The sequence below is a fragment of the Acyrthosiphon pisum genome, chromosome X (genome assembly GCF_005508785.2).
Source record: "Acyrthosiphon pisum isolate AL4f chromosome X, pea_aphid_22Mar2018_4r6ur, whole genome shotgun sequence".
NCBI lineage: Eukaryota > Metazoa > Arthropoda > Insecta > Hemiptera > Aphididae > Acyrthosiphon > Acyrthosiphon pisum.
Window position 1 is genome coordinate 67,696,597 of NC_042493.1, and position 13,731 is coordinate 67,710,327.

The following is a 13,731-nucleotide window of genomic DNA, read 5'->3' on the forward strand; positions in this document are numbered from 1 at the left end:
TTAATATAAGACAATAAAGTAACCTTAATATTTAAACCTCAGACATTAAGAACTTAAATGATGGAATTGTTTTGAAATTTAATTTATATAATTTTATAAGCTTATTAAACCAGAAAATTTTTTTTAAATTAAAACATCAATATATAACAATAAGGGGAAAGCTCGATTCAAAAGGGTTGTAGCCTGTAGATGTTAACTTTTAGAGATACTTTATCATAATATACCATTTAAAAGCAATTTTTATTAAATGTAACAAATTTGGGGTAATATTGAGTATTATACCTTTATACCAGAAATTTAATTTTACTAGAAATTACAAAAAAAAAATCTTAAGTGAAAATAGTATACATTTAATGATTATTTTAACATTTCTCAACAACTACTAGGAATTTTGATATGTTGACCTCCCCATACAATAGGTTACTGTAAATTAATAATAAAAAAAAAATTTTAATGTAATTTTTTTTAATAATAATATTTTATAATTTATATAATTACAATAATAATTATAATGATCTAATGATAGTAATAATATAGTAATATATAATAATTGTGTGTATCTTCCTCGTGTTTATGTAATATATAATATTTTTCAATTAACGAACATACACACACAGATAAATACATATGTTTATATATGTATATATGGAGTGTATGTTTTCTATCTATATGGGTTTTCATTGGCTTTAAAGATTTAAATTGTCAGTTTTGTACATATACATATATATATCAGAATATTATAACTCTCGCGTGCGCACGCGCATTAACGACAACAAATAATAATAATTTTGTTATAATATTGATTTACAAACTACATAAAGACTATCACGCGCGCGAGAAATGAAACATTCATACAGTTAATATACGTATAATATTTATAATTATTAATAATAATAATAATAATAATAATAATAGTAGTAGTAATAGTTGTAGTTGAAGCAGTAGTAGTAGTAGTAGCAGTAGCCTATGTGTAGTAGCTAATAGTTAAGGTTAGGGCATCAGCAACGACACTGTTAAAACATATTTAACTTTAAAACAATTATAAAAATCATATCATAAGACAGTAGAAAAAAAAATTATGAGTAGCATCAGTGGAGCCACAAAGGACATCAGTAATCATAATCGTAATATCATGAAAAAAATGATGCAATACCATTGTCCAAAAAAAATATCTGATCAATGATTTTTCAATTATTAAATTATTTACAGATCAGTATGTGTGAGATTAGTTACTTTATGTATTTTGTTATTAAATAATATTGTTAAACTCCTACTAATAATACCACTACTACTATTATTATTATTACTACTGCTACTACTACTACTACTACCACTACTACTACTATTGCTAACAGTTAAGAATGTTTACATTATATATTATATATATAATTATTAAAAAATAACAATTTTTAATATTTAATTAATCTAATATTATTTACACACGCACACGCTTACACAGGGGGAGAGGGTTAAATCTAATTTAATTTACATTAAAAATTAGAAAATTAAAATTTTTATAACGCCACATTTTGCATTAGTTATACGCGTTTACACGTGTGTTGATTGTTATTGTGATTATATCAAATCAATAGAATAATAGCAATGATAACATCACATTTTTGAGTACATAATATCGAACAATTCACATAATATACATTTAATAAAAATAAGAACATGCATGTAAACATGTTTTACATCACATATTTAATTTCACCAATATTTCACTCATCAAATTCTCATACACATAAAATAAATATTCATAGAACATTCAAGTGTGTCATATTCTATTATAATTAGCATTTCCATAATTTCTTTCTCTCAAATGATATTTATTTTTTTGTAGAACATAATTTTAATGTGGAGCATATGTAATCACATATTACCATACAAATACTATTGAAAATAAAATGTACACATACAAACACACCACAGCAGTATGTGCGCACCGATAACAACATTGTACGTTCATTGTATTATTTTAAAATTCCACCACATTAAACCTTAACGTTTTTGATCTTTAATTGTATACAACTATAATACACAAGCATACATGTGTATGTCTGTATATATAAATAAATATATAGATTATACATACACATGGACACATGTGTGTATTGAATGACAAATAATTATTATCGTTGCTACTACCACTCCTACTACTGTTGCTGCGCTGCAATTGGAGATGCTGCTATTGGTGCCGCTGCTATTGGTGCTGTTGCGGTTGTTACTGCTGTTTGTACAGAATCCAAACTATTGTTACTACTAGTCTTGTTGTTATTATCTACTGATATTAGTGCTGCAGATGGTTTACCACGGCCGCTAGATGATATTTCAAGCTGTCCCAATCGTTTCCACAATTCTTCACGTTCAGTTTCCTTTTTCTTCTCTCTGTAAAAAAACAACACAATTGTAAAAAATATTACACAATATTTTTAAGTTTTTACTTTTGCCGTTCTGCTTTATAATTAGCAGTTAATTCGTCGAAAAGTTGACTATTCATTTCCATGAACGTTTTCAGTACATTATAAACTAATGCCACAATGGTTTGATTCCAATGTTCCTTACTGATACGGTATAACGCTGGAAACATGATTGGCATGATTGTCTGGTTATTTTCTTCTATCAGACTCATAATGTATTCGTTGTTCCACAAATATAACGCTCGTTCTGCCACCTAAATTGAAAAATACCATTACATGATAGAAATTACAATCAAAGCTTTATAAATTGCATAGTCTATATACTAGGGATTATAACATGTTAATAAATATATCTATGAATTAGAACTATAATTTAATAATATATTAGAAATTATACACCTTCTGATAATCTTTTTAATTTTTCCAAGGTACCAAAATCGAAATTAATTTAATGTTTAAGTATATAATAAAAAAATAAAATATTATTTGTTTGGTCTTATATATATATATTTTTTTTAATTATTAAATCTGAATATTATGTTTTTTATTATTATTTATTTTGTTTATTATTTTATATGTTCAAATACTAGATTGGTTATCATGTCTGAGTGTTGCTGCTGGATAGTTACACTCCTCAAACTTTCATATCATGCTTTAATACACTCATACTTGTTTAAATTAACTAAAACTGTAAATCATTTTTCTGTAATTTCAAGATTCAAAATAATAATTAAACCAAAAACTTTTATTTTTAAAACCTAATTCTACACTGAAAAAAAAATCTATTAAGCATTGCTAATGCAAATATATTATAGGCACTGTAGATTTACTACATCTATTCTATTAAATACACAATAAAATTATTGCAATAAAGTTATCCATACCTGAAAATGAGCACTGGATACGCAACGAGCGATTTGTTTAAATAGATGAGTTTCAATTTTTTGAAATTGTAATGGTTCAACAACATCGAGTATTTCTTCCATCTCACCGAGGAACATAACCTGTAAATTAAAAATTAAAAATTAAACATAGTTAAAAACTATGACGCAGTTAAATATGCAAATTAAAAAGAAAAAATCATATTAATGAAAAACACTAATATATTTATTACTAATTATTATTTAGTATTATAATAATAAATAATCTTCTATAAAATAGTATTTCATTAATTTAAATCCATAAATTATTCCATTATTCAATAGTTTGGGAGTCGACTAACTCTTCAGTTTTAAAAATATATAACTGCATATTTATAATAACAAATGTTAGTTAATTTTTAATATCTTTCAGGAGTAGGGTTATGTATTATATTACCTCTTTTAGGCTACAAGTTTTCGGCCAATACTTGAGTAGGCCTCGAATGACAGATTCAGTTAAAGAGCTATCCTTTTCGATAAATTGAACTACACAATAAGCTAATTGTGCATGGTACAGACTTAAGCATTTGACTTTGTGCAAAGGTATGAGCACTTTAACCAGGAACTGCTTGTGTTCGTTCTTCAAGGGGAGTGCAAACCCATTGATAATGCTTATGTAAACAAAAATATTTGTTTATATTAACTTGATTAAAATTGATTTACATATAAATTTTAAATATAATAATAAATATAGAAGTAAATTACCTTCCTAGTATTTCTAATAGTTCACCAACACCATTGAAATGTTCCGTTTCATAAATGAACCTATAATAAACACAATATGTTTTGATTAATTTTACAGTTATAATTTAAGATATTTAGGTATATTTTTTGAAAATACTAAGTACCTATTAATCTATTCTATCTCTTATCTTAACTATAATTCATTATATACAAACCTTAAAAATATATTGTTGATTTGCTTGCGAATAAAAGCACGCAAGCCCAGGAATTTTCCATAAATGCGATGCAACACAGTCTTGAGGAAGTCTCTCTCCCGTGGGTCCTCCGTATCAAATAATTCAAGGAGCTATGTAATATATTAAATTATTATTAAAATAATAATATCAGCTATTAAAAAAGTATACTATTTTTAGATGTGAATACTCATTATGGTCTAAATAACTGACAGTCAAATTAACTTTGTAATAATTTTAAGACAAAAATTATTACCTATAGAAAAATATGTTTTTATCCAAACAAATGGGAAATGTTTAAATACACAAATACAAATTATTGTGATTACTGATTAATGATGTTATAATAACTGATAATTATCAATTTACCAAACTAAATCTCCTTTAAATCCACATGATATAAGTTAGGTTTATTATTATTTAAATATCATTAGCTGTTAATGTTATTAAAATCAGTTATATCGGGGAATGTTAAAAACATTTTACAATTTAGTATTTGTTATGAATATTTTGTTGAGAATATTCTCTAAAAATCTAGTCACAGCTCTATAATGAAATCCCAAATAAACACATCATTATATTGTATTTTTTAAAGATAGTATTAGACAATGAGGCGATACTACTAAGTGTATAAGTAATGTATAATATGGTTTATACAATGTTTGTATCGTAAAAAAAGGTATTCAAAAGGAATCAACTGACTATTGTGGAAGAAGTGGTTTTTTTGGGCTGTCATGCTCTTAAAGTACGCTGAGTATACAAATAAAATACTAAATAGTAAATAATAAGGTTTTTGTAAAGACAACTAATGTTGATGAATTATAAATATTAAATATTTTTTTTTTTTTTAATTAAATTGTATGAATTATAATCTCAATTATAAAACTTTATACAATTATTTACAATTATTCAAAATACTGTGACACGTGTGAGCATTTAAAAAAGTAAATAGTCTTAGGATGTATAATATTAACACTTTAAAAATATATAAACTGTACATTTTTAACATAAAAAACAGCATCAGGACTAGCTGTATCTTACCTTATTTTTACCATGTCTACATGTATATGAAAGTATTAAGTTGTTTAAACAAGCAATGTACTTAATAAACTTAATATTTTTATTGGTAGTAATAATTAATAAAATATATAAACATTATTAATATTTATTTTACTGTCAGAGTTATTTTTACCTGCAAGACAAATTTCTGATCAATGACTTTCTTGCCAATGGCTGGTTGAAAGTCAGGCGATTCCAAAAAGCGTAAAAACAATTCATAAACAAGCTGAAAAAAATTGAATAGGTTTAATGATTAAGAAACATCCGCAATATTTAAGATGAATAAATGTCACATATATGAACAAGTTTATTATTAATTATTAGTATGTACATCATAATGTCTTTTACTTTATCTCATTATTTGAATTTAAAAATACTTTGGTTCTTCAAACACAGAATGTATTTTCTCTACTTAAATTAACTACAATAACATTGAGCTTATCTTTTCATTTTCAATTTACCAACTTTAAATAAATAATATTGTAAAATAATATTTATTATTAATCAATATAGATTATTATAATAATATTACTATTGTTTAATAATTTATTTAAACTATTTATCTTATAACCGTTTAAATGTTAAACAGAATAATTAATAAAATAATGAAAAAGTCAACATTATTATACAATTAAATAACAATGTACCAAAAATCAAAATTATGATTTAGTTGATTTAATCTTATACTATTGCAAAAAAGGATAATCTAAACATTAGTGACATAAATATGGTGTACCCATAGAAATATAATAATAAATATTATTTATAATTTATTTGTATAGGTACTTAACTTAAAATAAATACGAAGTTGAAACTATTCTATTATTAAATAAAAACATATATTTACTGTTAAATGAGGCCATGATGCTTCCAATGTCGGATCATCTTCTTCAGGATCAAAATCTGGATTATCACTGGGTGGCAGTGTTCTGAATAAATTTGAAGAAATCTAAACAAACAATGAATATATAACAAACTTATAATATAGTCATTTTTTTTAGGAACCGCAATGGTTTTATTGTTAAAATTATAGTTAATCTGACAAAAAATTATGGCTGTAACAACAAATCCTGAATTTATTACAGCTAAAATGTTCAGTGATTAGTGAGTATATTATATACCATTGGTCTATAATGTCTTTTTAATCAAATTATCTCCTTTAGCATTCGAACATGTGAAGTGTATGGTAAATAATTATTCCTGACCAGTTTGTAATTAACAATTTTTATTTAGTGTACCTTCCTAAATAAAGCTTGTCGATACTATAGTAATCCAATATTTCCAATATAATTATTACTCAATACTATTATATTAGTATCACCACTGTGGATAAATGTTTCCGGGCATATCTAAATTTAGAAATTATTTACCTTACATACATAATAGTATTCAAGTTTTTGTATGCTTAATTTTGTAATAATATTCAAAATGGACACTTTTTATAAAAGACTAATTTAATTATGTCTGGAAAAAACTAACAAGGTTACCTATATTTGGCGTGGTAAATCAAGTAGTGACAAAAATCTCGTTGAAAATTATATTCTGTAGTCTATTCATAATACAGACTTCAGCATATAATTTAAAATATGATCATTTTTAAATATGAAACAAGTCCTAAAAATGTTGAAATATAATATTATATTAAAGTTCACATAGATGGTAAATTTCATTGTTAATATAATGTAAATAGTCTTTGTAAAATGCTTTATCAAAATATCCATTCCTTACCAAATCAGGCATACAATAAAATGATAAACGCGTGGTGAAATTTCTAAAAGATCAAGTAGTTTATAGTAAACCAAAGGTTAAAATTATTTTAAATCTAAAAGTGTTATCACATAAAATAAATATTCTTAAATTGTTGAAACTAGATTTTTAACGGACTAGTGCAAATTTAGCAAATTTTATTTCTGGAAATCACCAATGAATAATTTGCACAATTAACCCAAATCATGATACAATAACATAATACAAGTATGTACCCCTACTCGATAACTAGTATTAGGAATTTAGAAAATTAATTGGCTGATATTGGAAAAAACATAACATTCGAGAGCTTAATTACATAAATGATGATAGAAAACCACAATATATATATTATATATGTGCCCGTATATGTGTATATAGCTATTAGCTACTTATGGGCTATGGCTAAAATACTTTAACCTTTTTGCTTACAATATGATCCCAATAGGTTTATATTTTCTTACAATAAAAAAATATTATTATTATTTTAATAATCCATCTTAAAAGTATATTATATTTCATACCATTTTAATGATTTCTGGATACATATTTTCTGTCAATACACCCCGTGATGTTGATACATAATCAACCAGTTCGTTAAGTGTATCACGCTTTATTTCCTTGCCCTTGAGTTCCGCCATGGGATCCATAAAATCAAAAGGCACTGAACACTGTCGGAGTTTTCTTATCATTAACTCTTCTTGTTCCTGAGCAGTTACATCTAGAGAAAAAAATTGTAAAAAAAATTGAAAAAATTTTATACTGCGTGTGTGTATGTTGTTGATTGAATCACACACATTACATTGACTAATCAAATAATTAAAAACTTTATTTATAACTCGTATTAAATCCTAACACAGCCTTTTTATATTTTTTTTTCGTCAAGCAATTAGATAATAACATAAAACGGATACCTATAATATTTAAGTACCTATACTTTGAGCTGGGCTCAACTTATTTTTAATAAAAATACTAGTCATTTTTTTATTCTTTTTATTATTAAAATAATTACGTAATAATAATCTTTATATTGTTAATATACATTTACATTTGTGTTCACATCAATGTTACACAAGTAATTTTACTCTATACATTATTATTTTGCTCCTTTCAATTTTCACTATACTAACTAGTCAGACTTATTTACTTGATTTAATTAATTTAAATATATATTTTTTAAATATAATATTTATAGGTACTTACCTATAAGGTTATAATTATTATAGGTTTATTTTTGAAAAAATTTCAAAAATTTTAAAATAACACTTGTAAATAGGTTATTAACAACTGAATGAGAATCTTATTTTGTGCTTACTTTATCAGAGATCCCTACCAATAAAAATCATAGGAATCTATAATACAGTATATTAAGTACAAAAAAAGTCTGTGTAGGTATTATGTTTTATCTATTTTCAATAGGCTAAACTAGGCGTGCCCAATCCTCAAAATTTCAACCTGCCCATAAAAATTTTTATAAAATTAAACATTTGTATAGGTAGGTAGAATAAATAAAAATTATAATTATAATTTTTAAAAAAAAAAAATGTTAATTTAAGAATTATAAAGTATCTTACAATTTATTGAATAGTTTTTAATGACAAAAACAAATTGTTAACTTCAACTAGAGTGAAAATATTCAGTGAACAAAGATAATATTATATTTATTGTATTTATCAGAATGAACAAAAAAACCATGAAGTATATTCAGCCGTCAGTATAAATATGAATTTTGAATGTAGCCCACAAGTTGAAAAAAGGTTGGTCATGTATGGGGGGCTAAACAAACGGAATAATAAATCCTAGACTACATATATTTTGTTAACCATTTCACAAATTATTATTTTTTAATTATAGTATAGAAAATAAGGTTAAATTGTTCAAAAATCAAAAAGTATAGGTATATATTATATCCTAAAATATACAAATATTGTATCAGAGTGGACCACACAATTGACATTTAAGAAGCTTTGGACAACATTAAAAACATACAAAGAGGAATGCTGACCCATGGAGTTAACCATCTTCACGACAATGCCAGACCTCACACCTGGTGCCACGCCTACAAAAACTTAACAATCTGAACGGTGATTAAATAACAATATATGAGTGGTATAAGGCACAATTCCTGTATTATATTTCATGAACATAAATATTTTTTGATTTTTAAAAATGTTTTAACTCATATAAATATGTTATTGAAATTAGTATTACCTAAAAATATTACTTTTCATTATTACTTATTAAAATGAAACAAGTTGTACATTTTAGTATTTTAAATAACTAATCAAATATGACGAATTACCTACCCATAATAAATTAGTATTAGTATTTATTACATGTTAGACTTTTTTGTAGATTATCTTTTATTGTAAAATTTTAAATAAAATAACTAGGTAGATGAATCTTATTATTGTTAACATATTGAGGAAAAAAATTATAAATATTGAAAAAATATATAGAAATTAAATATTTGAAGATATTAATTTAGATATTAAATATATTAATTCAAAACTACTAATAGGTTTACTGTAAACTCTTACTCACCCTTTAACAACGGTAAAGGCTGTAATTCGACGTCTGAACACGTACGGTATCTAGAAGAAGACGATGAGCCCTGTGAACGCTTCGTTTTGCGTTTTAACACAGATATCTTTGTAAACGGGTCGATGCGGTCGACAAATGTTGTGGCCGCACCAGTTGATGCAGTAGTTCCACCGCTAGCAGCACTACCAGCACTAGAAGCAGTAGCCGCCGTGTTTGACATGCTCTATATAAGCAAATGCGAAAACTTTTTTTTCGTTTACACGTGATCAGAGCTCAAATCAATTTTCTGTGACTATTGTCAATTAAACGACAGAAACACAATGTAATAATAATGTATACAATTACTATTTCATTAATATTGTTTGATATAATCGCATTTTGTTAACTATATTTCAAAAATAAAATTTTGTTTTAGTTAACAACTGTATAAACCAACAACTATTGGCCAGTATGCAGACAGCTTGTTTGGATCGTTATTGAGTATTGAAACGATATAACGTCTGTGTGGTTTTTGTCCACCGTTTTGTAGATATTTATGATTCTGTTGTGATACAATCAAACTAGCATATTTAATGAACATTGTCCGTATGCGGAGTAGTGACTAATATATTATTATTCGATTTAATATCACACTACAGTCTTTGTAAATAACTTGAAATAAGTATTATGCATACAATACAATTAATTTTATATAAATTATGAAAATGTTAAAATTTGATAAATCCGAGAATAAATCACTAATTGAGATGGTTCATTGTTTATAATAGTTGTTGTAATACTATAAAGCTATCTTATCTTATGCGATAAAACAAACAGACATCTTGAATTTGCAACCTGTAAACAAAAAAAAAATGAGTTTTTACAGTGTTGTAGGTATACAATATATACTTCAATAGTAAATGATTATAATTAATTTTAAAATTAAACCAACATTTAAAATAAATATCAGCCTTGTTATAATAATTGTCGATATTTATGATAGATATGTTTAAAAATTTACAAAACTAGGTAACAGAATATAAATGATGACACAAAATAAGATTTGGTCAAATGTCAAAGCTAACACTTAACATTAAATAAGTAATAACATGTATCAAAAACCTCAAAGAGTTGGTCACATGGCAATAACGAAACAGCCACTACAACTTATTATAGGTGTTTCTAGGTACTTCGTTTACAAAGGGCTTGTGATACAGTGTTATTGGAAAGAGGAAGCTTGAAAATATAGAGGCCGCAAATAATACAATCTGTAGGTGTTTAGGTGCTCAGTGAGCTAACTATGTCCCCACATGGTGATCACATTATTATTATACGCACATATAAAATAGATATGCATAAAAAACAATAATACTCGTTTATGTGTTAATGTTGTTGCTGAAAACCTATAGACCTTATACAAGGATAAAGCGACCCATACACGATCTATTTTATTTTACGTTTTACTTGAACAGCAAGTCCTGCCATATGTGACCAGTACTGAAGGACTGTTCTGTTGTAAGCACAGCATGAAAAATATGTTTTGATTTTTCAAGCAGGTGCAACGACTTCCGTGACCGTTGTGTCATTAAAAATGATCACGTGTGGACTTCACCTATTGATATAAGCAATTAAGCATAATCGATCGTTGATAACCGACACGAGAAATGCAACACGACTCAATGACTATGACAAGGGTCATATAATGCACGTTCTTCACTTCTGTTTTACTTGTTTGAATTCAATTTCGGGTAAGTTGGAGAGCGAAAATTACCGTGTATGGGGGTGCCTTAGGTCTATATTACGCGCACAACCAATTTTTGAAAAACACTAACAAACGGAAACGCGTCAATCAGTACGATGCACTTATGTACCGCGGCAAATGTATTATGCATTAACGGCGGCGATAAGCACATACTAACCTTTAATATCTCACGCACCCGCCCCGGCAAACGACAAGTGAGCGCATGTTCTGTGTACAGAAGATTGCGAGTTCGCGTTTAGACACCGACCGACCTTATCGCACTGTGAGTTTTGAACGATTGTCAGTAAATGTCACTGGCCGACTGCCGAGCGTGCGAGATCTGCAAACGCGGTGGTCGGGTTCAACCTTCGCGAAAGGAAAACGGAAATCGATATCGAATCGAAACGGGTATAATGCGCTCGGACCGCGGTGCGCGACTACGACGATATTATTATCACCATTAAACCAATATCGCCAAATTCATAACACACAAACGAGACACTCGTATAATATTATTAAATACAATGCACACAGTCACGCATTCATACATGCACACACACACGCACACATACACGCGCACACATACGTCCACACGCAAACGATACAAATATTGTAATAGGTAATGAATAGTAATAATAATAGTAATAATAATAGTAATAATAATAATAATAATAATAATAATGAATAATGTACCTATGTCGAAGCAATATAATATTATATTGTTTGTTGTTATAACACAGTAACACAATACGTGAGTGCCGCAATGGATGTAGTGTCGATGGCAATCGTCGCGGTTGTTGTCGGGAGGGCGGGCGACCGACCGACCGGATAATAAACACGACGACGACGGCGGCGGCGGCGTCAGCAGTCGGCACACACGAATGATGTCCGACGGGGACGCGGCGCGAAAGAGAAAAACCAACGGCGGGCGGCGCGCGTGAAAAACGCGTACGCGAAAAACAGTCAACTGCGGCGAAACTGCGGCGACGACGGCGACGAGTCGCTCCTGGGCAAAAAGCTCGCGCGGCGCTCACACACACATGCACACACAAGTTAATACCACGGTGGCGAGAAAACCGTACATAACACACGGAACGATGCTATCGCTCTCTAATCACTCACACACACACACACACACACACGCCCAAACACGCACTCACACACACACCTGACACACTCGCGCGCGCGCACTCACACACTCACACGCATACGCAAACGTACACACACATACACCGAGGTACAGGCTCGCGTCGTACGCGCTCTCGGGACACACTCGCACGCACGTACTCATACAGACCGCGCGCGCGCCAGCCGCCAGCTCTTACACAGACGCAAAACAGTATTAATGCGTGCGCGCGCGCCGCCGACGCCGCCGCCGAGCGGACGGACGCACGCACTCGCCGCTCGCACCGTCGTCGGGTACGCGGAGGGCGTCCGCACCCATGACTCGCAGACTCGCACGCATGGTGCAAATACGCACACAAACAAACGCGCGCGCACACACTTATGACGCGACGGCGGTGGTGAAGGTGGTGGTGGTAGTAGTGACGGTGGCAGCGGTGGTAGTTGTTGTAGATGAACTATAGTAGTGGTAGTGTGTAGTGGTAGTAGTGATAGTAGTAGTACTGTAGTAGTAGTGAGTAGTAGTGAGACGGCTTACCACCGCCGGCAGACGCGACCCCGCGACGGTCATCAACGTCATATTATTATTATTTTATTATTACGTATACGAAATATCAGGCTATTAAAATGTTATTATTATTAAAGGTATTTAATCGAAATGATAATACAATATTATGAAGATTACAAAAAAATATACTTCCCTCGTTGTTTATACGTTAACAATTAATAGTTTCGACTTATTTTTTATACATATACCTAAATTCCTAATATAAAATTAAATTGTCAGAATTTTTCATTGTAGAATATAATATTACGTACACATATTGTATTAGATCGCTGATATATATCATGCATGTGCCTCTGCCACTCCACTGCCCTGACTTCGTCGGCAACACCGTACACTGGTTACTAGAATAATAATATACTAAATATCTAAAATATATAATATCGATGGCACGCAATAAAATACTTATTGATATATTATAATTTATATTGTTACGTTAATAAAAATAGTTGCTACTACGACAAGCTATTACTACTTAATACGTCTTATACGTCATAATACAGTTTATATGAAAATATGCGGTCGTTATCGCAATCTGTCCCGACGCTGGTCTACTACCGTTTTCGTAATTTCGTCGTTATCATAACACCGAACACCGATTATTGTTATTTATTGTATATTATAATAGAGTATAGACGGTGTACGCGTGTACCTATATATTTATATTTATACATGATATAATAGGAGAGAGACTTAGTATTATTTAACTACCATCACG

At 29.0% G+C, this 13,731-nt stretch overlaps 1 protein-coding gene across 3 annotated transcripts; it reads right to left on the minus strand.

The window, feature by feature from the left end:
- Positions 1-911: 911 nt before the first annotated feature.
- On the minus strand, positions 912-13,488 carry LOC100159278 (serine/threonine-protein phosphatase 2A 56 kDa regulatory subunit epsilon isoform). 3 transcript variants are annotated; one of them, XM_001944204.5, is made up of 11 exons: positions 13,268-13,488; positions 9,607-10,440; positions 7,587-7,783; positions 6,164-6,265; positions 5,450-5,542; positions 4,240-4,370; positions 4,046-4,105; positions 3,738-3,951; positions 3,305-3,424; positions 2,445-2,674; positions 912-2,388 (listed from the first exon to the last, which is right to left on the minus strand). In XM_001944204.5, exons 2-11 carry the CDS (start codon positions 9,824-9,826, stop codon positions 2,157-2,159), a joined length of 1,599 nt encoding a protein of 532 aa, XP_001944239.2. In that variant the 5' UTR covers positions 9,827-10,440; positions 13,268-13,488; the 3' UTR covers positions 912-2,156. The 3 variants fall into 3 exon arrangements, with proteins under 3 accessions (XP_001944239.2, XP_003240062.1, XP_008180377.1); XM_003240014.4 differs by lacking the exon at positions 13,268-13,488 and adding an exon at positions 12,020-12,620; XM_008182155.3 differs by lacking the exon at positions 13,268-13,488 and adding an exon at positions 11,505-11,901.
- Between the last annotated feature and the right edge of the window lie 243 nt (positions 13,489-13,731).